Source organism: Macrobrachium nipponense, chromosome 6 (genome assembly GCF_015104395.2).
Source record: "Macrobrachium nipponense isolate FS-2020 chromosome 6, ASM1510439v2, whole genome shotgun sequence".
Taxonomy (NCBI): Eukaryota; Metazoa; Arthropoda; class Malacostraca; order Decapoda; family Palaemonidae; genus Macrobrachium; species Macrobrachium nipponense.
In genome coordinates, this window is record NC_061108.1 from 103,640,202 (window position 1) to 103,664,577 (window position 24,376).

At 37.4% G+C, this 24,376-nt stretch overlaps 1 protein-coding gene across 2 annotated transcripts in view; it reads right to left on the reverse strand.

Annotated features, from left to right (window-relative positions):
- Positions 1 to 766: 766 nt before the first annotated feature.
- LOC135216784 (uncharacterized) overlaps positions 767 to 24,376 on the reverse strand; it is an 87,245-nt gene continuing 63,635 nt past the window's right edge. For both annotated transcript variants that reach the window (XM_064252264.1, XM_064252263.1), the window contains exons 2-9: positions 16,833 to 16,997; positions 15,070 to 15,213; positions 14,256 to 14,423; positions 13,735 to 13,857; positions 10,508 to 10,623; positions 8,314 to 8,415; positions 4,594 to 4,750; positions 767 to 3,079 (exon numbers count right to left, since the gene is read on the reverse strand). In XM_064252264.1, the coding sequence (XP_064108334.1) occupies positions 2,966 to 3,079; positions 4,594 to 4,750; positions 8,314 to 8,415; positions 10,508 to 10,623; positions 13,735 to 13,857; positions 14,256 to 14,423; positions 15,070 to 15,213; positions 16,833 to 16,997 (1,089 nt within the window). In that variant the 3' untranslated portion in view covers positions 767 to 2,965. The remainder of the gene's footprint in view (positions 3,080 to 4,593; positions 4,751 to 8,313; positions 8,416 to 10,507; positions 10,624 to 13,734; positions 13,858 to 14,255; positions 14,424 to 15,069; positions 15,214 to 16,832; positions 16,998 to 24,376) is intronic.

Here is a 24,376-nt window from a genome sequence, read left to right on the forward strand (position 1 = left end):
CCACAGAAATTTTCGTCCGCGTAGGTTTCAATAAATCAGTTTTATGCCCTTGTTTCGACATGAAAAGCTGAATGTAGCTCTAAATCTAACTGCAAACTTATTGGTAAAGACACAGTTTTGAAGAAAATACCATAAAATTAAACAGCAAGATTAGCGAGCATAGATTAACAATCAAAATTAGAAAAGAAATAACGAAACTCAGGGAAAGAGTAACTGATGAAGGCAACGATCGACAGTAACTTAATCGAACATGTTCCTCCTTAGCGTTCGAGGGGTGTTTGGGTTGACTATTTGTAATTCGCCATTAATTTGGTTGGTTGCTTGATTGTTAAGATCGATAATAACAGACTGCGAAATGCTTCTCAGTTCGACAGGAGGAAGAGAGATACTCTCTTCATCCTTCATTATCATGTTCAATACCAGTATACAGCGCCTCAGTGGCGTGATCTACCGGTATGGTCTTGGCCTGCCACCTCTGTGGCCGCGAGTTCGATTCTCGGGCATTCCAATGAGGTGTGAGAGATGTGTATATCTGGTGATAGCAGTTCACTCTCGACGTGGTTCGGAAGCCACGTAAAGACGTTGGTCCCGTTGCTGAATAACTGGTTCCATGCAACGTAAAAACACCATGCAAACAAACAAAACAAAAATACCAGTATACACATGTGAGCCCGCAGCTTATTTTCCAAGAGGCGGCAAATTATATATATATATATATATATATATATATATATATATATATATATATATATTAAATGCAGTGGAATTGCGATACCAATAATTTAAGTGAAGCAAGATGCGATAAAGAGAAAATACAAAGTTACCCTGACGTTTTTTTTTTAAATTTCCATAAACTGTTCAAATGAATTCAAATATTAATGGAAAGAACGCAGTATATACTGTATACAAATATCATGCAATATATAACGATACCTTTAATTTACTTAGAATTAAACTCTTTCGGTTCATAGTTTCAAAATAACGCCCTTGGACTAATGCACTCGACTGCAATTACATAATGTGTTACTACGAATACTTTCGGTTTCGTAAGTTCTCTGCGTGGGGTTGTAAAACATTTTTTTAGAAAATGCGTTGGTGGTGGCTTTCGTGGGTAACTCCGCAGGTGAAACATTCGTGGGTGGATTTGTCTCTTTAACTGTCGCTAGAACATTTTCTTGATCATTGTTACATATTGTACATGTGCTTTTTATTTACTTTAGACATATTTCGTTTCTAACCATTGTAAGAACTGCATATGCTTTACGTATGAACATTATATACATTCAGATATTACTGAATAGGCATTATTTTACATGTAGTCTTGTTATTTGTACACGCAGGCACACAGACGCATACATTATATATATATATATATATATATATATATATATATATATATATATATATATATATATATATATATATATATATATGTACATTTTCCCGTGAGTACACCTCACGGCTGTTAATAATATTCTCACTTTTTATTCACTGTTCATAAACTTGACAAACATTTTCATTTAAGGTACATGACATGAATTAAGCGTGAGTGCTCACGAAATTGCTCGTCACGACATTTTCTTAAACTATAATCTCTCGAACATAGTCCATAAATTAAGCGTAGCAAAGTATATGAAAGTACATATAGACGTAAGCATCCAAAGATGAATATATTTCGCGGTTGTTCCCCAATGCTGAGACCAGAACAAAAATGTATGGTTTCTTGATGCAGATATTTCAGATGAACTAGCGAGATGTGAACTCTATACTCTATTTTTTTTTCATCTGTCCATCCGCCTGTGGTATTTGCGTATGGTATCACTGCGTCCCGGCCTTTAGATAGTCACATTCAGCTTACATTCAACAATAATAACAATATCCTATTTCGAATATTAACAGTGTAATTCGCATACAGTAAATTATCAAAACACTTTTCAGTTACAAATGTACACCCAGATATCCTTTTATTTACCTAAAACTTACACATAGCGTAACTATCTAAAGCCCGGGACGCAATGTTACCATACCCAAACACCACTGGCGGGTGGACAGATGGAAAAAAAAATAGAGAATAGAGGTCACATCTGGTTCAAATTTACTATTCTTTTTTCCTTAAATACCTTCATCAGCGTATTCCCGTTGCATCACTGTAGAGTTCCTTCTGCAGTCCTTTGGAAATGCCTTTTCATGTTTTGTTTCACGGTCGAAGAAATTTTAGATTGGTGAGGCCGTGAAAGCAACAAATAATCAAGTTATGATTTCATGTCCCTATGTAAAAAAAATTAGTGAAGTCTTATAGCTTTTCTTCATTCTATCTCCTATCCAAAACTATAATGATTTATCTATCTATCTATCTATACATATATTATATATATATATATATATATATATATATATTATATATATAGGTGTATATTTATATATTTAGAGGTTTCTATTAGGTAATTTATGAATTTCAATTATCTTTATAATATAGATGATCTATGATTCACATATAGCGCGCTAAGAACTACCCCAATCACAGCTCAGAAACACCACCGAGTGAATAACACAGCAGTTTCTTTTTTTTTTTTTTTTTTTTTTTTTTTTTTTTGCGTCACGCCGAAAGCTAGTCCTTTTGATACACCAGCTGCCCGCGAGGGTTACGACAAGTACTTATCTACACTGCAGTTGCTAACGGCACTTTTTAGAAGTTCACTGTTGCAAAAGTGGCGACACTGACTTCTGCAGATGACGAGAAAGGGACTGAACTTAAGATATATAGACTGGGGACTTCCGCTCGTGTGGCTCTGGACTAACCAAGATGGCGTCGAGACTTGTTAGACCAAGTGCGCGGCATCGTCTAATCCTGCACTATCCAGAATCGTTGCAAGATAGTCCTCCTTCTGTAGGTACGGCTCAGCCGTTTGTCGGTTTCTCTGACCCGTCCCGGATCTTGTTGTTATGACGGGTCCTGGGCAGGCAATCATCTGGTTTCGGCAGTGGTGGGTCGGCTATCAGTCCGATTGGAGCAGTGGCGAGAAAGACGAGGTAATTGAATGATGTTTGCGGATGAAAATGATGTCTGGGCCGCAGTCACCTACGGAGGTGGTGGGGAAGAGATTAAAAACCGTTTTCCTGGTGGTCATGGAAAAGAATTATTATTATTATCATTATTAGTAGGGAAAAACTCTCTATCACGAGAACATTATCATTATTGTTATTATTCAGCCCACAGGGGCCATTGACTAGAAATTCAAGCTTCCAAAGAAAATGGTGTTCGTTAAAAAGAATTAACAGAAGGTAATGGGAAATACAGAGTGAAGAGATCACTTGATAAAAAAAGGAAAATTAATTATCAAAGAAGAGATCACTCAATAAAAAAAAGGAAAATTAACAAACACAACAATAAATAGATCAAAATATAAGTAAATTATTCAAATTAATAATTGGAAAATATAAGGAACTACAATTGCAAAAGCAAGCACGTATGCCTACCCAAAGTTGTTTTGTTCAATTTTTTCTTTCTCTTAAATTTTATCTTAGCATTTGGTGCTTTCAAGACCCCATGCACCATTTCCTTAGTTGTTCTGGTTTACCTTCTTCTTGTCACTTATCTATACATTTATTTCTTTGAGGATTCATTTATAATTTACCTTTCCCTCTTCTCTGAGTTAATTTTCTTATATATATTCTACTTGAAGAAAATGTATTATTAGATGGATTGCAAGTTCGTGACCTCTAGAGCAGGGGCTCTTAGCCTTTTGATGACTCTAGACCCCCAGTGAATTGCTCAATTAGTTTCCATACCACCTTTCTTTAAGTCTAATTAAGTCCTATTTATTGACAGTATGACTTAATATACTTTGTTTAATACATATTTTAGGAATGAACACCTAGGAATAGAACATAAGAGAAAATCAAAAGCATTTATAGTCTTAGTATATAGTTATCCATTTACAAAATATACCCATGTATACACTGACACCTTAAAATCAAATATCCAGAGATCCATTCTCATACCACCAGCATGCGGTTCTCATACCCCCAAGTGGTATGTATGCCCTTAGTTAAGAACCCCTGCTCTATAGCTTATCGTTAGGATGTTTTCTTTTAGTGAATATCAACACTGAATCCGAACGAGAAACATTTAAGGAAATTCTAGCCTTTCCAGGCGGGATTCGAAACGTATCCGAGGAAGTCTGACTCTCTTCATATAATTTCCGTTCAAATTCGATTTTCACAATAATAATAATAATAATAATAATAATAATAATAATAATAATAATAATAATAATAATAATAATAATAATAATAATCATTATTATTATCATACTATTGTTATCATTATTATTATCATCATTATTATTGTAATCAAGGAATAAAAATCCACTACTATAAATATGATATTGATATGCAGATTTAGTTTTATAATTATGGATTTTTATTACTTAGCAGTTCATCACTATATTGCGAATATCTTAGCAGTAATAATGATAATGATAAATGTCTTCCTCGTCATTACAAGACATTAAAACGGTGTTGTTGGTGCAAAATAACAAGTCATAATAATAGTGCCCCTCCCCCACGCAATCCATACCCAAGGGTCCTCACCTGTATAAAGGGCACCGTTGAGGCACTTCCGGAGTGTGACCTCCCGTGGGTGGAGGCGCTCGAGGGTTGACTGTGCCCCCCGACGTGGGCACTATTGGCGTCGCGGCCGTGATGGCTGGCCGATGAATGCATTGAAGGATCAGAGTTTGTTTTTGTGCTGGAAAAAATGAGAGAAAAAAAAATCTTAATAGTTCAGTGATGGTTATTAGATAGAATATACGATTTACACCGAAGGCTAAGCGCTGGGACTTATGAAGGTCATTCAGGGAAATTAAGAATAAGATGTTGCACTATTAAACATTGTTAGGAGAAGGTGGAAAATAAGATCGAAGAAAGAATATGAACAGAGGCACAGTAAAAGGAATGAAAGGGTTCCAGCTAGGGGCTGAAGGTGCGCTGCAAAGAACCTTGAGTAGTGCCTGCAGTGCACCGCATGAGGTACACTGGGGGCACTACCCCCTACGGGAAATAGCAGTTATTAGATGAGAGAATAGAGGAATGGAAGGAAATAACTTTCAGTGTACAGGTTATTATTATTATTATTATTTTGCTCTATCACAGTCCTCTAATTCGACTGGGTGGTATTTATAGTGTGGGGTTCCAGGTTGCATCCTGCCTCCTTAGGAGTCCATCACTTTTCTTACTATGTGCGCCGTTTCAAGGATCACACACTTCTGCATGAGTCCTGGAGCTACTTCAGCCTCTAGTTTTTCCAGATTCCTTTTCAGGGTTCTCGGGATCGTGCCTAGTGTTCCTATGATTATGGGTACAATTTCCACTGGCATATCCCATATCCTTCTTATTTCTATTTTCAGGTCTTGATACTTATCCATTTTTTCACTTTCTTTCTCTTCAACTCTGGTGTCCCATGGTATTGCGACATCAATGAGTGATACTTTCTTCTTGAATTTGTCAGTCAACGTCACGTCTGGTCTATTTGCACGTATCACCCTATCTGTTCTGATACCATAGTCCCAGAGGATCTTTGCCTGATCGTTTTCTATCACTCCTTCAGGTTGGTGTTCGTACCACTTATTACTGCAAGGCAGCTGGTGTTTCTTGCACAGGCTCCAGTGGAGGGCTTTTGCTACTGAATCATGCCTCTTTTTGTACTGGTTCTGTGCAAGTGCCGGACATTCGCTTGCTATGTGGTTTATGGTTTCATTTTTCGTATTGCACTTCCTACATATGGGAGAGATGTTATTTCCATCTATCGTTCTTTGGACATATCTGGTTCTTAGGGCTTGATCTTGTGCCGCTGTTATCATTCCTTCAGTTTCCTTCTTGAGCTATCCCCTCAGTAGCCATTGCCACGTGTCATCGCTGGCTAGTTCTTTAGTCTGTCTCATGTATTGTCCGTGCATTGGTTTGTTATGCCATTCCTCTGTTCTGCTTGTCTTTCTCTGTCTCTGTATATTTTTGGGTCTTCGTCTACTTTTATCAGTCCTTCTTCCCATACACTCTTGAGCCACTCGTCTTCACTGGTCTTCATATATTGCCCCAGTGCTCTGTTCTCGATGTTGACGCAGTCCTCCCCTCCCTCCTTTCTTTCGTGTTATGTATAGCCTGTCCGTATTTGCTGTTGGGTGTAGTGCTTTGTGTACTGTCATATGTTTCCTCGTTTTCTGGTCTATGCTGCGAAGTTCTGCCTTCGTCCATTCCACTATTCCTGCGCTGTATCTGATTACTGGCACTGCCCATGTGTTTATGGCTTTTATCATATTTCCGGCGTTGAGTTTTGACTTGAATATCGCCTTGAGTCTCTGCATATATTCTTTCCTGATCGTGTCCTTCATCTCTTGATGTTTTATATCCCCCTCCTTCCATTATTCCCAGGTATTTGTATCTGGTCTCATCTATGTGTTTGATGTTGTTCCCATCTGGTAGCTTTATCCCTTCAGTCCTTGTTACTTTGCCCTTTTGTATGTTGACTAAGGCACATTCTTCTATTCCAAACTCCATCCTGATGTCCCCAGATACAATCCTTACAGTCTGGATTAGGGTATCTATTTCCTTGATGCTCTTACCATACAGCTTGATGTCGTCCATGAACATCAGATGGTTAATTCTGTTGCCTCATTTCTTGAGTTGGTACCCAGCATCCATCTTCTGCAGTACTTTTGTCCTGGGAATCATGGCTACTACGAAGAGTAGTGGGGACAGTGAGTCGCCCTGGAAGATACCTCTACTGATATTAACCTCTGCTAGTCTTATTCCAGAGCTTGTAAGTATTGTATTCCAGTTGCGCATTGCATTTTTGAGGAAGCTGATGGTGTTTTCCTCTGCCCCATATATTTTCAGGCATTCTATTAGCCATGTGTGTGGTACCATGTCGAAGGCTTTCTTATAGTCTATCCATGCCATTCTAAGGTTGGTTTTCCTTCTCTTACTGTTCTTCATTACCATTTTGTCTATCAGGAGCTGGTCTTTTGTGCCCCTACACTTCCTTCCGCAGCCTTTCTGTTGGTGGGGGATGGTGTTTGTATCCTCTAGGTAGTTGTATAGCCTTTCGCTGATGATACCTGTTAGTAACTTCCAAATTATTGGTAGGCAGGTGATAGGCCTGTAGTTACTGGCTATTATTATTATTATTATTATTATTATTATTATTATTATTATTATTATTATTATTATTGTTGTTGTTGTTGTTGTTGTTGTTGTTGTTGTTGTTGTTGTTGTTGTTGTTGTTGTTGTTGTTGTTATTATTATTATTATTATTATTATTATTATTATTATTATTATTATTATTAAAATAGCTTTACCAGACCATTGACCTGGCCATCAGTTCTCTCAGTATACTGGCACGGAGGATTTGTTTCCATTTATATATTGTCAATTGAATTAAAATTTTTCAAAATTTTCCCATCTTTTCAGGTGAGAATGGATGATGTTTCGTCAGTGCTTAAGTAAATTCTAAAGTCTGCATGAAAATGGATGGGGCAAATAAGGTCAACACTCCCGTCCTGTGTACAATTAGCCTTTGTCAGGCTGACGACAAGCCTTTTCAGTCTTGTTCAAGTGGAAGTGAGTTTTTAGAGAAGCCCGAAAGTCAACAGAGCATCAAAAATAATTAAGAAATTATGTATAATGTACAATGCTTATTGCACATGCGAAAATGACAAGCTTGTTACAAAGTAGAAGTTATTTCAAGCAACAAAATATGTTTAGGTCAGCTCCTGCAGTAGCGATTAAAATAAATCCTTAAATTGAATTATATTTGTACAAATGTGTGAGTAATTATGAATCCACCATTAATACACATTTATGCACGTACTCGTATGCATGTAGGCTTAATCACACAAGCATGAGGAAATCGTGTCTTTTAGAAGAGCATGCGGCTGGTGAATGTGACCCGTAAGTCTTACATGTGAGATCCGCCGTCACCTGAAAGCTTTATGAACAAGGAAGCAGAAGAAACAGACGAAAATAGAAGAAACAAGCGAAAACAAATGAAGCAGACGAAAGCAAAAGAAACAGTCATATATAGGAGAAAGAGACGAAAATAGAAGAAATAGACGAAAACAGACGATACGAAAATAAAAGAAAGAAACAAAAACAACAGAAAAGACGAAAGCAGATAACAACAGAATAAACAAATGGAAAAGAAGAAATAGACGATGTCTAAAGAAAGAGACGAAAATAAAAGAAACTGACAAAAAGGGAGAGAAACAAAAGCAACAGACGAAAACAGAAGAAACTCTGAAGGCGCAAGATACTCACACAGGCGGATGAGGGAAGCAGGCAATGTCGCTATAAGGCTCTGCCCCGCATTCCGAGGGAACGGGACTGACCGGCGGCGGCGAAATTAGGCCCTGGATGTCCCTGGAAGGTCAAAATGTTGACAAACTCTGGTCCTTATCACATCCCTAAAATTTTCGGATTTGGGTTAGATTGGTCTTGTGAGCGAAATCCTCGATGTCTCAGATTTGTCGCCATTTTGTTCAATTCACTGATATTGACACAAGTATCGGGTACCCAATACTTTCTATAAACGTCAAGATTGATCAGAGTCATTTGGTCATTTAGCTAACGTTAAAAATGTCAGGTCACTTATCTAGAAATATTAACATTGTTGCAAAATGAGTTTTAACTTTAGTAAACTCTACCTACTAACACCTTGGAGAAATGTCAAAACTTAATTTAAATTGGTTTATTAAAAAAAAAGAAAAAAAAACTTTAGCGCTTAGCATAATCCGTCCCTATTGATATGCATGTGTGCATCCGTGCTGGGAAATTTATCCGTATTTGTTATGCAAAGGTCGATGCGACTGACAGCGTACTGCTCTTATTTAGGTCAAACCCGTCAAGAACTATAGAAATATATTTCTGTGACATAGTTTATAGATGTACACTGACACACACACACATATATATATGTGTGTGTGTGTTTGTGTATGTGTATGTGCGTGCTCGTGTACATTTTCACAGTGTAACAGATTATTTGGGATTAGGGCAAGAAGTGTCATGCAAACAAAGAATAGCGATTTGAAGCTTGGTAGTGAAACGAGGTGTGGTTTGATCGTAGAGTTTCCAACCCCCCTAATTACCAAGCTTCTCACTCTTGGCTTCAATTATGAAAATGTCTGTGCCTGCCTGTCAAAACACTGTTTAGCTGGTGAAACTGTCCAGTTCTATATTATATCAAATAGAACACACCCTGGAAATCCATCTTACTTCACAGAAATTTGTATCTAAAATGCGTATAAAATTGAAATAGGCACTTGTAGACGAGTGACACTTTCAGCGTGAACTAAAAAATCAATTTCAATTCGTGTCGAAAGCTAGCGTGGCTAAACAAACTGAGTTGCAACTAACATAGTTGATCACGTGACCGGATGAAGTCGGTTCTTCTAAGACTTAGCCATGAAGATAAAAATAGCATATTCCTGTTTTATTCTTATGCCCTAATGTGAGTATAACCTTTTAGCTAAACCCCTTAGTTAATCATCTTTAACATGCATATTTATTTGCTGAGACGTATATTTCTTTCTACAAACTCTAGTATATATAAGAAAATTAATTTTCCATGGGTAGAAATATATGATTCTTTATTATCTGGTGATTTGAGTTTATTTTTGTATATTTTAAAGTTCAGTGGAATTTCAAGGTATTAAAAGTTGATTATCTTACAAATAAGTAGAATATTTAAAACGTATATTTTATAATAATACAGAGCAGGACAATAAATTTAATTACATCAACAATACGACAATACTAATTTCAGAAAACTTGAAATACTTTTTGGAAGGTTCTTCTAAAGAATAGTGATGGAAAACAAGCGTATGAAACAAGAGAAGGTCAAGGGAAGGTCAACATTAATCAAACAAAACGATCAATGAAAATTCGATATCTGTCTCCCTCTTAACTTATCACTATTTATTAACGTTCTGATGACCCGTAGTCTTTTTCCATGAATATTCCCAATTTCTTGAAGAGGGGATGTTCTTTAATATAGAACTATGAATATTCCGTTTATTTCTAAGTGTATATTAAATTTTTATTACATATATTCCATTCTGAGGGAGATCCATGAATTTTAGATCAAGAGAGTTCGGCAACTATAACCTATTCTCATGAATGCTAATGTACTTTGCGGGATGAGGGTTTACATAACCGATTCCTAAAAATAGTTATTTCAGTTTAACGAAAAGGCAAGCTATTATGTATACCCAGGACTATTCTTTAATATAATTTTCTTCTCAACGCTTCAATGACCTAAGAATCATTTCTGTGAATATCCATGACAATCTCTTTCGGTTTCCAAGGATCTGTAGAGAAAGGTAAAAGCCTACTTTTCCTTATCAATCCCAACCCCTACACTTTCTCTTTTATTGGAAGTGAGTTAGATAAGGGGAAAGAATGCTTTCCTTTCCACTGGTCTCTGAGTTGAATACAATATGGCAACAGGACTTACCCGAGTGGCGAAGGGCACTGGATAGCGATTTCCTTTCCATCAACACTGATGGGCTCCTCCACTGGCGTCGGGTCAACCCACCAGGAATTACGACGGACGGACAAGATCGGGTATTGCTGGAATTTTCATGAGGGAATTTAGATACTAACAGTAAATTTAGATTTCATTGTAGTATATATATGTATATATATGTGTATGTATGCATGTATGTGTGTATGTACGCATTTCAATTCTTCAGAAAGAAGTGTAAGTAAACAAGATCATTTTTACTCGTGAACATAATATAAGTAAAATCTGTCCGTGACAATTACAACTGCGCCAACAGTACTCTCTCTCTCTCTCTCTCTCTCTCTCTCTCTCTCTCTCTCTCTCTCTCTCTCTCTCTCTCTCTCTCAAGTTCATGCAAGATTTCTATTTGGTTATGCCCTGTGAACAGCAACAGTGTGGAAGAGTTTAAAAGAAAGCTAGACAAAATCATTAGAACAAAGTGAATGAATTGTAAAACCTGCTCCTAGAGATAAGTGAGCACACGATGTCTCATCAGATGGACTAACAAGTCTTTGAGACATCCTAATCCTTGTAACTCCTTGTAACTGAAGCGAACACTCTAGCCTCCAGCTTCAATAGTTTTGAAGATCAGAGGGCGGACAGACAAAGCCATCTCTAAACAAAACCAAAGTATTTCTGGCGAATAGTTCTAGTTTTCTGTAAAAGAAAACTAGAACCATTCGCCAGAAATACTTTGTTTTTGTTTAGAGTACAGGTCAGAGACGCACGAACCACAGAGAAGACGCATTTACACCCACGAGCGTCATCGGTGAAAGTTTAAACGGAGCACCAGAATGCCATCACCATTTCTATGACATTTCCCCCGAAAGGTTTCGGGTCTGAGCTCGTCCCCGAGAGATGTCGCTGGCGTCGACTGACTTCAACTGACTTCAATTTCCTGTTGTGCTGATCGTTTTGTCCTGTCCAGTTTTCCGTTTTATTACTGATAATTTTTCTCATTCTGTTTACATAGGCTTTTGTCTGTGACCTATTTTATGAGTGACATTATGTCATTGATTTCGATTTTAACCCTTAAAGCCATCCGTTTTAACAATTGTCATTAATGGCTTCTTTTATAGTGCAATTCACCCATCTTAGAGAGAGAGAGAGAGAGAGAGAGCGATATAATACAATCTTGAAGACCCATAGAGCATATACACGAAAATACAAGAGAGCGAGAGAGAGAGGATTAATAATATTACAATCCTTGAAGATCAAAAGCACATACAAAAACTGCTATTACGAAAGAGAGAGAGAGAGAGAGAGAGAGAGAGAGAGAGAGAGAGAGAGAGAGAGAGAGAGAGAGAGAGCTGTAGAGATTAATAACGGAATGACATTCCTGAAGACCAGATAGTCTACACAGCATTTGCTATTACAAGAGAGAGAGAGAGAGAGAGAGAATCGTAACTTTAATTTTCTCCCTTTAATTTCACCCTTGGATGTTATTGACTTTTGCAGCTGGTACTTGAATTAAAGCAGGCAGCTCTCTCTCTCTCTCTCTCTCTCTCTCTCTCTCTCTCTCTCTCTCTCTCTCTCTCTCTCTCTCTCTCTCTCTCTGACGACATTAAAGCGGCCCTGAAGAAGTTCAGGCAAGGGATAAATATGTAATCTGCACGTAGTTAAATAAAGGCAAATAGTACTTCTAACATTTCGCCATTCCAAAACTGACGCGGGTGAATTTTAACTTGGAAGGTGCTATCAAAAGAGAGTCGCCATTCAGTATCTTAGACTGAAAAAGTCTTATAAAACCAAGATACTCTGCTACTGTAATGAAAGGTTAACCACTCGCTGTGAAAAAGACGTGTGTGTGTGTGTGTGTGTGTGTGTGTGTGTGTGTGTGTGTATATGTGTGTGGGTGGGTGTGTGTGCGTGTGTGTGTGTGTGTCAACGTGTAACCTGGTTAACATTTTTAAAGAAATGTGCTCTTTCCAGATACAGGTGATAATTATCATTTCATGAACCCTACTGGAGCCCTAGACTCAGTCTCACCGGTAAGCCGAATCTTACTCACAACCTGGATTCAACTCTTCATTGTGATTTAACTTCCGTCTTAACTTGCCTTTAGGCCTGGTAGGCTGCATATCGGAGCCTATCCCTTATTCTTAAAGTCTGAAACTCGTCTTTCTTATTGTCAAAGTTTTTCATCTTTTCATTTCATGAGAATGATTTCTCATCGCGCGGCAAGACTAGGCCAGTGGCCATTTGTCAGTACCATCAGACTCGTCTGTTAATAATGACTTATATATATACATATACATATATATATATATATATATATATATATATATATATATATATATATATATATAGAAGACCTAAAAAACTAGATATTAAGAACAATGGTCATTTTGGCTTCCTATTAGTCTATGAAGATTCGCTTGGTGTATGCGTATGCATGTGTGTGTGTGTACGTGTTTGTATGCGCTCCATTCTATAGTACGCGCCGAACATGAGATCGATTCATTTCTAAACTGAGAGGATTCTGTTTAGCCTGATAAAATTTTGTACAAAAAATAAGGCTCCATGTCCTTTACTGAAATTGATTCTGATGCAAAAGATATTAACCTCTATCAAAGTCGTTTTGCTCCCGTTATAAAACGAAATGGTAAAATTGACTTTCAGATGCGGCAAGAATAGAAACCACCAATATAAGAAGCAAGGCAAAGCCTGTGAAAGACGCAAGCGGTAACCTTCAAATATGCAAACTTCATGGATCCCTTACAAGATCGGAAATAGTTTGCTCCGACCTTTAGTGAAGGCTTCCTCTCTCTCTCTCTCTCTCTCTCTCTCTCTCTCTCTCTCGCTCTCTCTCTCCTCTCCTTCTCCTCTCCTCTCTCTCTCTCTCTCTCTCTCTCTCTCTGAGGTTCTAGCAGGAATATAAATACGCTGTATTAAATTCCGAACATGAAGATCATCAGTTAAAGCTAATTGGAGTAACGCAATTATGCAATATAGATATGTATACACACACACACACACACACACACACACACACACACACACATATATATTATATATATATATATATATATATATATATATATATATATATATATATATATATATATAGTCAGGTAACTCCCCTTTCTAAATTAAAATTAACTAAAACTGAATAAAGTACTAAGTTCATGGATATTCAGTCGCGCTTATAAATAAATGAATAAATAAGAGATACTCACTTCATGCGGTGCAGGTGCGATGGTGTGCATGGGAGACGTCCCTCGATGTCTGAAGCTGTCCGCCAGTTGGCTCAGGTGACGTTGTGAGATAATCTTCCGCTGGGCTAAATCGTCTCGGGAGATCTGTCGAAGGCATAACAAGTTTTATGCGTTAAATAAATTCATACTAAATATAAATCAATTATGTGTCTAGTTTCCAATGCTCGAAGAAACAAGATTGCTTAAACCACTAACTGCAAAATTCAACATGAGGAACAAAATACCTTGTTACCTTTAGGTCTGGAATTACCGAAGTCATTTAATCCTTGACTGCACGCCCAGTGGCGGATCTAGAACCCTTTCATTGGGGACCACTTAGGATTATCACGTGCGCGCACACATACACACATTATATAGTGAATTTGGTTACTGTACTATACAGGGAGGAAATGAGAAATAAAGAGAAATGAATGTAGCTGTCTTTTCTCTCTCACTCTCCTCTCCAAACCTCGCACTCCAACACCCCAGTCCACCCATCCTACCTTTTTGGCCAAGGCGTAGAAGGAGATACCGAGGATAAGCATAAGTAGGCCTATACAGATAAAGGCTGGCCCGATTTTTCGCATCTGAGTCACACTCGATGCATTCTTCCTGGGGTTTGGCGGTGCTGTTCCTCCTGCAAGGATTCTGTCTCGCTCCTCTTTTTCCTCCTGTTTTGAAAAGACAGAGAAGGCACTAGAGAGGAAAAGTACTATAAGTGATTCTCTGTACGCTGTTCATCCTTCTTTTTTTCCTGAGACAAGAAAAGGGAACGAGGATAGTAGTAACAGACAATTACAGAAAATGGAGTAGAACGGAATAGAATATATAGAGGAGAAACAAGAGAAACTGAAGAGAATGGGCCAGAAAATGAAACTGAAAGAGACTGAAAAAGAAAAATGGGTTACGAGAGGGAAATAAGACAAGACAGAATTGGGATCGAAGATAACAGAACAAGAATACTTTTTGTCATAGCATAAATTAACAGAAAGAAACTACAATAGGCCAATTTGTTTAACTGCTGGACAAGATTTCGGGGCTAAAATATGTGTGCGTGAAAAATATATAGCAGTACAGTATATCAACCTTTATAATGGATATAACAGTTGTGACTGGAAATGAAAATGCGCAATAAAGAATGGCCATAAAAGAATGTAACAGAACTATTCAGAAATTGTCTGTTTTACATCTTTTAAATAGAGCTAGTCTCAGAAATGAAATCGATCGTTCTCTAAGTAATGTGATGAGCTGCATTAATAAGACTGGGGAAAAATTTACTTGTTCAGAAATAAAGATTCTCTTTCTCTTCCCACCTACCGGCGACATAACACTGAAGCTAACGTAGGAGAGGATGAGCCCAGCCACGAGGAAGAAAGTGCCGAAGACGCAAAGGGTGACGTGACAGTTGGACGCCAAGGACACGCCCTGGATGCTCAGACCTCCGCCCTCTACTTTCTCCACCTGAGGGGCGTCAAAGGATGGAATTTAAGGATTAGAAAGTCAGTACTAACTGGATGTATAATCTGTATAGTACTAGGAGAAGCTTCAGCATAAACTGATACTGTTTCTACGTAGTTCGGTTGCCGCCACCAGGTAAGCGCTGCGTAGTGCCTACTACAACTGTGAAGTTTGCCCGGGAATGGCAGAAGCATTAAATGCTGATAGTGTACTAAGCTGATTTTCGTGTATTACCTTCCCAGTTGTACGTTATGCAGCTTATACGTGAAGAGATGGGCATAGTAAGCGGAATAACATTGCACAGGTAAGCAAATCATACCCAAATTTAATTTAATCACAATTTTTTTTGCTATGCAGGTAAACGGCTCAGTAGCAGTAGAAACGTTTTCCCAGATTGATAATTTCTGCATTTCATTGTAGAACATTTGTAACAGATATTTAAATTTTGAAATCGGAACATCACTAAACCGCAAAATATAAGGTTAAAAGGTCTCTCTTGTTATTAAAACTGCTTGGTATTAAGTAGGCCATTAGCTCTGTAAGATAATGGCCGTCAACAGGTCTCCTCTTGTAAACGTGTTGATGTGATGCATGACATAGGCTAGCTGTATTATGCAGTAAGTAGGCCTGTAGGATAGTGTCTATGCCATTGATTTATCAGCTTTAGACATGCAAAGGCAGCGTCAGAGATGTTTTGACAAAATGCATCTTATTAACATACCTATTTTCTTAACGAAATTCCGAAACTTCACACTTGGATATTGTGTGTGTGTGTTTGCATGTATGTACATTCTGATTGTTCAATATAAATCAACCCTATAGTTTATTTTTACCTTGAACATTTAGAATGTTTTAATCGTATGCACATATATTACTGAGGTTCGATATAAATCGACATTTCATTGTTTGTTACATGGTCATATTTTTAATACCTAAAACTGGAAAATGAGTTCCAGTAAAATTGCCATTAAGTCATTACGTAAAAAGATTATGAATTTATGGTTACCTAATGATAGGAAGGATGGGGTTTTATAAATTATTAGGTAAACGAAATTGCTTCAAGGTTATATCAGTCATCGTTAAGAACATTTTATAACCTTGTTCATATTTTGAAGCTAGGAACTTACAAAATTAGCCTTGCATCCTTTATATATTTTTTAATATCTGAATAGCCCAAAATAAGAAGAAAAGGAAAATGACAGAAATCATTATATCAGCTTTGCTTCTGGACAGTGCATGTTGCTCTAACATACACAAAAAAAGATGAATGAAGCTTATAAGCCTTTATTTTATACTTGTGACTACAAGAAAAGACTTAGTTGACTGCAATTTAAACTGGAATTTTTCATATTTAAATTCCTGAGTGTTGACAAAAATGATCACATCAGTACCAAAAAAAATGAAGTTCACAAGCTCTGAGTTTATACTTGTAAAGACAAAAAAATAAATAAGTAAATAAAATAAAACTGGATTGACTATCTTAAAAGGGACCTATTACTTTTAAAATTACAAAGTGCTAGCCAACCTACCACCATGATCAGCTATACATTGTGTTGCCTATACTACTGAATAATCGTCATTGAAAAAAAGTTCTCATCATAAAAGCAGTTTGTCTTACTGACCTTCAATTTTTCAATGAAGATGTCAGCTGTGGACGGCCTCCTGGGAGCCGTGGGGTTTGGAATGGTTAAATAAGACACGTTGCTGTCTTCTGCTTTTTCGCCGGTCTCTTCGAGGCTGGCTCCGAGGCTGTCGACGCTGATCTTGTGGGAGGTCATGCCCCGCATCTGCCGAGAAAAAAAAAAAAAAAGTTATTTTTTTTACCAAAACGACGTATGACAATTGATAAACTTTTGTTTATATACTTATTTATTTACTTATATACTTTATTTATTTATTTATTTATTATTTATAAAAAAATTTAATACTTTTATAAAAATGCTATAAAAAAAATTTGACATTTGAACAATTTCTTGAGTTTGCTCATTTATTTATTTTTTTTTTAGTTTTGCAAAAGCTTTCCCTAAAAATAAATTGTAACATCGCCACAGAAAAAAAAAACTCTGATAGATAAAAAAAAAACAGTTTTCCCATAAAAACCATGAAAATCTTTTTGCATAAATTCGCTTGGATCATAATACTTGCTATGCTGTTTTGTTTTACAAGATTAATTAACTGATTTACTTATTAAACTGCCGTCACGGCTATGAAAAGTCATCAAACAACAAAGGGATATTTGTTAAAATTATATATATATATATATATATATATATATATATATATATATACATACACACACATATATATACTTATATTATATATATAGATACCTACAGATATATATTATATATATATAATATATACTACACCTTGCGCGAGTGTGTTTGTAATAGAAAATCTTTAAATATATACATCAAGTTCATACAGTTCCTTAAACATTAACATAAAAAATAATCACAGTTGTTAGAGGAAAATTCCCATATTTCATGAAATAAAGTAGTTTTTCTATAAACATGAGAAGTAAACTGAACTTGGGATCGACTTATTCTCAAAGTAGACTTGTCATAAATGTATATCTAGCCCCGCCGCTTCTAGGGAAAGCTCATTTGTAAATCCCCGCAAAAATGCTACGTTTAAAGGATATTCATAGAAAACAGATGAACGTACGGCCATAAATTTAGCCGAGTAGTTAGTCCTTGAATTTGGAAACCGATTGGAAGTAATCTCTGTTACATGACTTCGATCATTATTTGTATATTTTGTTATATATCAGTCCTAATGATCTTTTTTCTAAAGTCAAAACAGGTCAGGTTTTATACCTTTCGTTTCAAGTTTCCTTGTGGTATGTCTGCGTACATAGTACATCACGTGTTCCGTTCGCTGTTTCTAAACCAGACCTGGGTTCGAATCGCGGCCGGGATAAAGCACTTGACGGTTATGTTTCCCCTAGGAACAGAATCACTCACCAGTTTATAATTCCCCTAGAAACAGAAGCACTTTCCAGTATGATTCCCCTAGGAACAGAAGCACTTATCAGTTATGATTGATTCCCCTTAGAGCAGAATACCTTATTTATGGTTCCCCTTGGATGTAAGCTATTCCAGAGGTATAGAGTATTCGATATTTAATGATATTTGTGGCTTAATATTTATACTTCTGGAATGACGGCTGTAAGCTCTTCTACAGTTGACTGATTTGCTACTCACCAGATGTGGCGCACCAGGCCAAGTTTTCTTGTCATCTCTGATGGACAATTCTTCGATATCAATTGCAACACCGCCTTCGAGTGTTACCATCACTTCCACAGTTGGCTGAACAACGTATTTCGTCAGAGTATTTTGAGACTCCCCGAGAGGGACGGGAGAGGCCTTTACCCCATTCTTGGCCTCTGAAAAGTCACGCTGGTTTTGCTGGAAGTGGATGACCCTGATGATTTTGTTGATGGACGGCTGCCAAAGACGGTCACTGGCTGTACTCCAAGAACCGAATTTTTTGACGAAGCTGTTTTCCCTCACTCGTTCCTGCCACTTGCTTTTGGAAATTCGGTCCTGCGGAGTTCTCGAGTGACTGCTGACGATGTGATTGGATGGATACCCTGGTGTTAGTGGCGTCTTCCCCTCCAGTTGGATACTGCGACCCATCGAGGGCGAGGTGGAGTTCCGGGTCAGTTTCTGAACTGACCCTAAAACATTATCGCGATTATTCACAGCGCAGCACAATACATATCCTTTAGATGGGATATTCTAGCCATCGTGGATTCTCATTCAAAATGCATACATTCGTAACCGATTAGCGTTAAGAACTGTTATTCACAAATATTAACGTAGAACTTATTGAACTTAATATATGTGGCGGCTACGCTGTGTAGCTTCATTCAAATACTGTAGATTAAAGCTGAGCGAGATGGTTGAGTCTTATGTCAAGTTCGCGCGGCGTCTTGGCTAAAGGTAAAAGGAATCACTTCGAATAGAAACTAAAGAAATGATCACGCAAATCAACTACGTCGCACTCCAAATAATGCATGACGACATTGGCCATAATGGCGCACCTCCCTCTGAATGATACAAAGGTCGTTTCTGGAAATCCAGGCTACACTCCAGGCGGGGCCATGCGACAGCTCCTTTGTTCGTAATCAGCCGGGACGTTCCCACTACGCAACCAAACTGGAACTACCGCACATTAAAAAGCGACTGAGTTGCATTTGTTATTCTGTGACCTATAAACGTCATGAGACTGCTGACCAATGACTCTCTCGTTGGTGAACTTCGGTGCTTTGCCTGTTTTAGCATCATGGCTTACTATTAATTCATGCCTTCTAGTATAAGGTTAAAGATAGAACTGGTATGCTCCGATATGCAATTAGTGAACACTTCTTTAATGCTATATGAAAAGAATTTTTGTAAAAGGTCAATGAGCGGCGATGCTGGTAAAAGTTACTTTTTGTCTAAGCACATTTAACTTTGTGAAAATATGTACTGAACCTCAAGGACAGGGTGGCGGAGGAGGGGGCAACCTTTCGGTTACATTTATAATTAAAGCCTATTTATTAGGGTTCGTTGATTTTAATTCCGGTAAACAACAGCTCTTAAGGTCACCGCCAGTTATTTTCTTGTAGTGAAAACATGGCTGTAACTACCGATAGATGGCGTGAGAGTGCACGAGGCAAATGATATCTAACATGAATGTGTGGGGAAGAAGAGAAGGATGCTGATACAAATGGGAGGTTTAGCCCTGCATTGTGTGTAGCACCTTAGTGGCGTGATCGGTATGTTCTTGACCTGCCACCTCGGTGGCCGGAGTTCGATTCTCGGGCATTCCACTGAGGGGTTAGAGATGTGTATTTCTGGTGACTACCAATCCGGTGGTCCTAAGTTCGATTTCCGGCTCGACCAACGTGGAATCAGAGGAATTTATTTCTGGTGATAGAAATTCATTTCTCGATATACTGTGGTTCGGATCCCACAATAAGCTGTAGATCCCGTTGCTAGGTGACCAATTGGTCCCTAGCCGCGTAAAAATATTCATCAGCTCAGTGGTCTGGTAAAACTAAGATATACATAATTCTGGTGATAGAAGTTCACTCTCGACGTGGTTCAGAAGTCACGTAAAGCCGTTGTTGGTCCCGCTGCTGAATAACCACTGGTTCCATGCTACGTAAAAACACCATATAAACAAAAAAAAAAAAAAGCCCTGCATTGTGAGAAAGTCGAGATTTACAGGGACTTCCTGCATGCTCTGGAATTCTGGTGAGAGAGGTATCGGGTTCAGTAGAGAGACCTGTAACTGAGGGAGAAAGAACGAAGGAACTGCCAACCAAACAGGCTGTTCAAAGAACCGCTCCACAGACGGCTGATTCCTCAGCGTGGGAGAAACTGCTTTCAGAGATTTTGGGAAGGACAGATGTATAGAGGAAGAAGTGAAGAGAGAAAGCGTCGAGGAAGACACAGCAATAGTTCTGTGAATCATCTGTGTAAAAGTGAAAAGAAAATGTTAAACATTCACAAGAAAACGTCGCTGTTCAATTCAGAGGTAAATAGTTGATGAGAGCGTAGTGATGTGACTGACGGGCCATTGATCTACGTATCTCCTCAAAGTAAAGTATTGTCCTTGGATAGAAAACTCAAGAACTTTCTAACACACACACACACACACACACACACACACACACACACAACACACATATATATATATATATATATTATATATATATATATATATATATATATATATATATATATATATTTAGTCATATCACATTACCGTGATTCATATACATATATCGAGCTACAAATGTCCTTTAATATCTAATTCGCTCTACCTCGGAATTAATATATTTTCATATATGTTTAACCGAAGGGGAATTTTTTAGGCGATAATAAATTTGACGGGTGGCGGAGTGGGTTAAGGCTTCACTGTCGTCCTGGATTTGAGGGTGTCGATGGTTCGTGCCCGTCAGCCAGCAAATCTATTATCGTAAAAAAAATTCCCCTTCGGTAAAACATATATGAAAATATATTAATTCCGAGGTAGAGCGAATTAGATATTAAAGGACATTTGTAGCTCGATATATATTATATATATATATATATATATATATATATATATATATATATATATATATTGTGTAGGAACTACCACAGCGTTAGCCTCATCAAGTACCAACCAAAATGATCAATTTTAAATTTTAACATGTACTGCAGCTCCGTTAAGTACTACTCTTAACGCCTAGTGCGTGAGAGTACCTTTTCACGTTATTCGCACACATGTACGTATATATATATATATATATATATATATATATATATATATATATATATATATATATATATATATGTCTTCGTTGCTCACATGCCGAGGAAAGAGTTTCTAAATCATTTATGGAGACGGATTGACAAAATTCCTCCTTGAAGTAGACGTCGGAATTGAATTTTGAATATTCAAAAGTCAATACTTAGGATATGGATCCCGGTAACGTACCCCCGCTTTACCCGTGAAGGTTACAAAAGGGAGTATCGTTATCTGTGCACCAACATGCGGTGCACTGTAGGCATCACTTAAAGTTCTTTGCAGCGTCCCTTAGGCCCCCAGCTGAAACCCCTCTCGTTCCTTTTACTGTACTTCCGCTGTTTTGTCTTCCTTCTGACTTTCTACCTTCTAATAATTGATCCATAGTGCAACTGCGAGGTTTTCCTCCTGTTACAACTTTCAAACGTGTTTACTGCCATTTTCAGTTTCAACGCTGCATGACCTCATAGGTCCCAGCGCTTGGCCTTTGGCCTAAACTGTAATATATATTCTTTTCTCTTTTGAGAATGTTGTTGCTTTAGATCTAGAAGTCTTCTATAGTAACAGGTCTTCCTTCGTATGGGTGCGCGTATGGCTCCGATAATGTCACTGCTTCATCCATACGACACAAACTACCCTTTGCTGAATACAGCGCTTTGTAATGTATTACGTAATGGCGAATCGTAAAAATAGTCCTGCTCTTTACCGATCTCAACCAATCTGCCTCGTTTTAGAAATGCTTCTTAATATAACAGTCTTTTTGCTTCACGTTTCTATTCCCGTGAGCTTCTGTCAGTGGAAGGGTTAAATGAACATGTGATTTTTTTTCCTTTTTTTTTTTTGAGATCTATCCGGTGATGAGAAAGTCACTGCGGCTGCGCAGACGCGAGCTATTTCATGACTGCGGGACGAGAATCGAAAGGATATAATTATCTTGGCCCAGAGAACATCCCGACCGTGAGAAGATAAAGTAGGAGAGAAACTGAAATTCTTTCTTATGTATGAAACTAAATTCCAAGGTCACCTGCAAGGCGTCTGTGCTATTTGCATAGCATTTACTGCCTGTCAGTTCCTCGTTGGACGAGTGGTTTTCTCGCTCGGCTATCAACCCGGTGGTCCGAAGTTCGATTCTCGTCTCGCCAAGCGGCGAATCAGACGAATTTATTTCTGGTGATAGACATTCGTCTCTCGACATAATGTGGTTCGGATTCCACAATAAGCTGTAGGTCCCGTTGTTAGGTGACCAATTGGTTCCTAGCCACGTAAAAATATCTAATCCTTCGGGCCAGCCCTAGGAGAGCTGTTAATCAGCTCAGCGGTCTGGTAAAACTAAGATACACTGAACTTTTTACTGTCTCTGTCAACTGGATGGTGATAAAAATTGGAAAGATTATTATTATTATTATTATTATTATTATTATTATTATTATTATTATTATTATTATTATTATTATGACTCTGTATCATGATCAGTGCTGAGCCTGCGGTGGGAGGTTGAAACCAACGTTCTTTGGAGGTTTGAAATTCATGTCATTGGCCCCTGTGTGCATGTTCCATGAAAATAGGTTTCATCTACTGAAATAATAATAGTAATCTACTGAGATAATAATCATAATGGCAATAACAATATTGTATATAGTCCGTGAACAGAAAAAGGGTTGTGGGGGGGAGGGCGATCTGACAACTTTCCAGAATCTGTGGCTTCGATGTCCAATTTACATTTCCAGTAATCGTTTTCCAGTATCCGCCTGTCTCTCCAGAGCGCTCCCACTTGCTTGCATTGCTGCTCCTCGTACGAAATTTGGGACAGTGAGCTTTAGATTTAATGGTATTTTTCGATTGATATGATGATAATCAAAGAGTACCGACCAGAAGAGAGAGGTTTCAGGTATAAGGATTCCAACATGTATCAGGTACAAGGGAATTCGTAATTGGCATGTTTACTGGTACTACCATTTGTAAATACATTTCCATGCTCTCAAAGGAGATTGTTTTTTACTAATGAAGTTGCCTGTGTATTTGCAGTTAAAGCATTCACTTATCTGAAAACTGGCATGCATATATATATATATATAATATATATATATATATATATATATATATATATAATATATATATATATATGAATATATATAATATATATGCATGCCAGTTTTCAGATAAGTGAATGCTTTAACTGCAAATACACAGGCAACTTCATATATATATATATATATATATATATATATATATATATATATATATATATATATATATATATATATATATATATAGTAGATATATATATATATATATATATATATATATATATATATATATATATATATATATAATGATATACAGATCCTAAAAGACCAATAGAGATGAACCCTGCTTGCATTTTTAAGCAGCCTTCTAACAGCTGAACTAAAAGCAAACAAAAAAAAGTCTTAATCACCACCGAATCAGATATTTCAGGTAACAAACTGGGGGAAGGAAAATGTCAATGTAAAAACTTCTCTAATTTCACGTCTAACTCGGGAGGCATTGCAGAGAAAATTCAGGATGACATTATGCACGTTTCAAAACCTGACTCCGCTATTTAGTTATTTATTTATTGTTACTAAAGATATCTGCTTATGTCCTAGTGAATATCTGAAGAGTCAGTTATTGTTTTTTTACTTACCAAATGCCTACTAAACTCTTTGGCCGTTAGGAGGATTTTTCTAGCACTATATTCGATAGTTCCGCAATCCCGAGATATCTTGGTAATTCTTTTTTCTTTAGAAATGCGTCACGTAGTAGAAAAGGTATATGAGTGGTATTAGCAGTTATGGGATAATTGGAAAGCTCGGCGTTCCTTTGTTTTAGTTATGCTTCAGAGAATGAAAATATCAAGGCT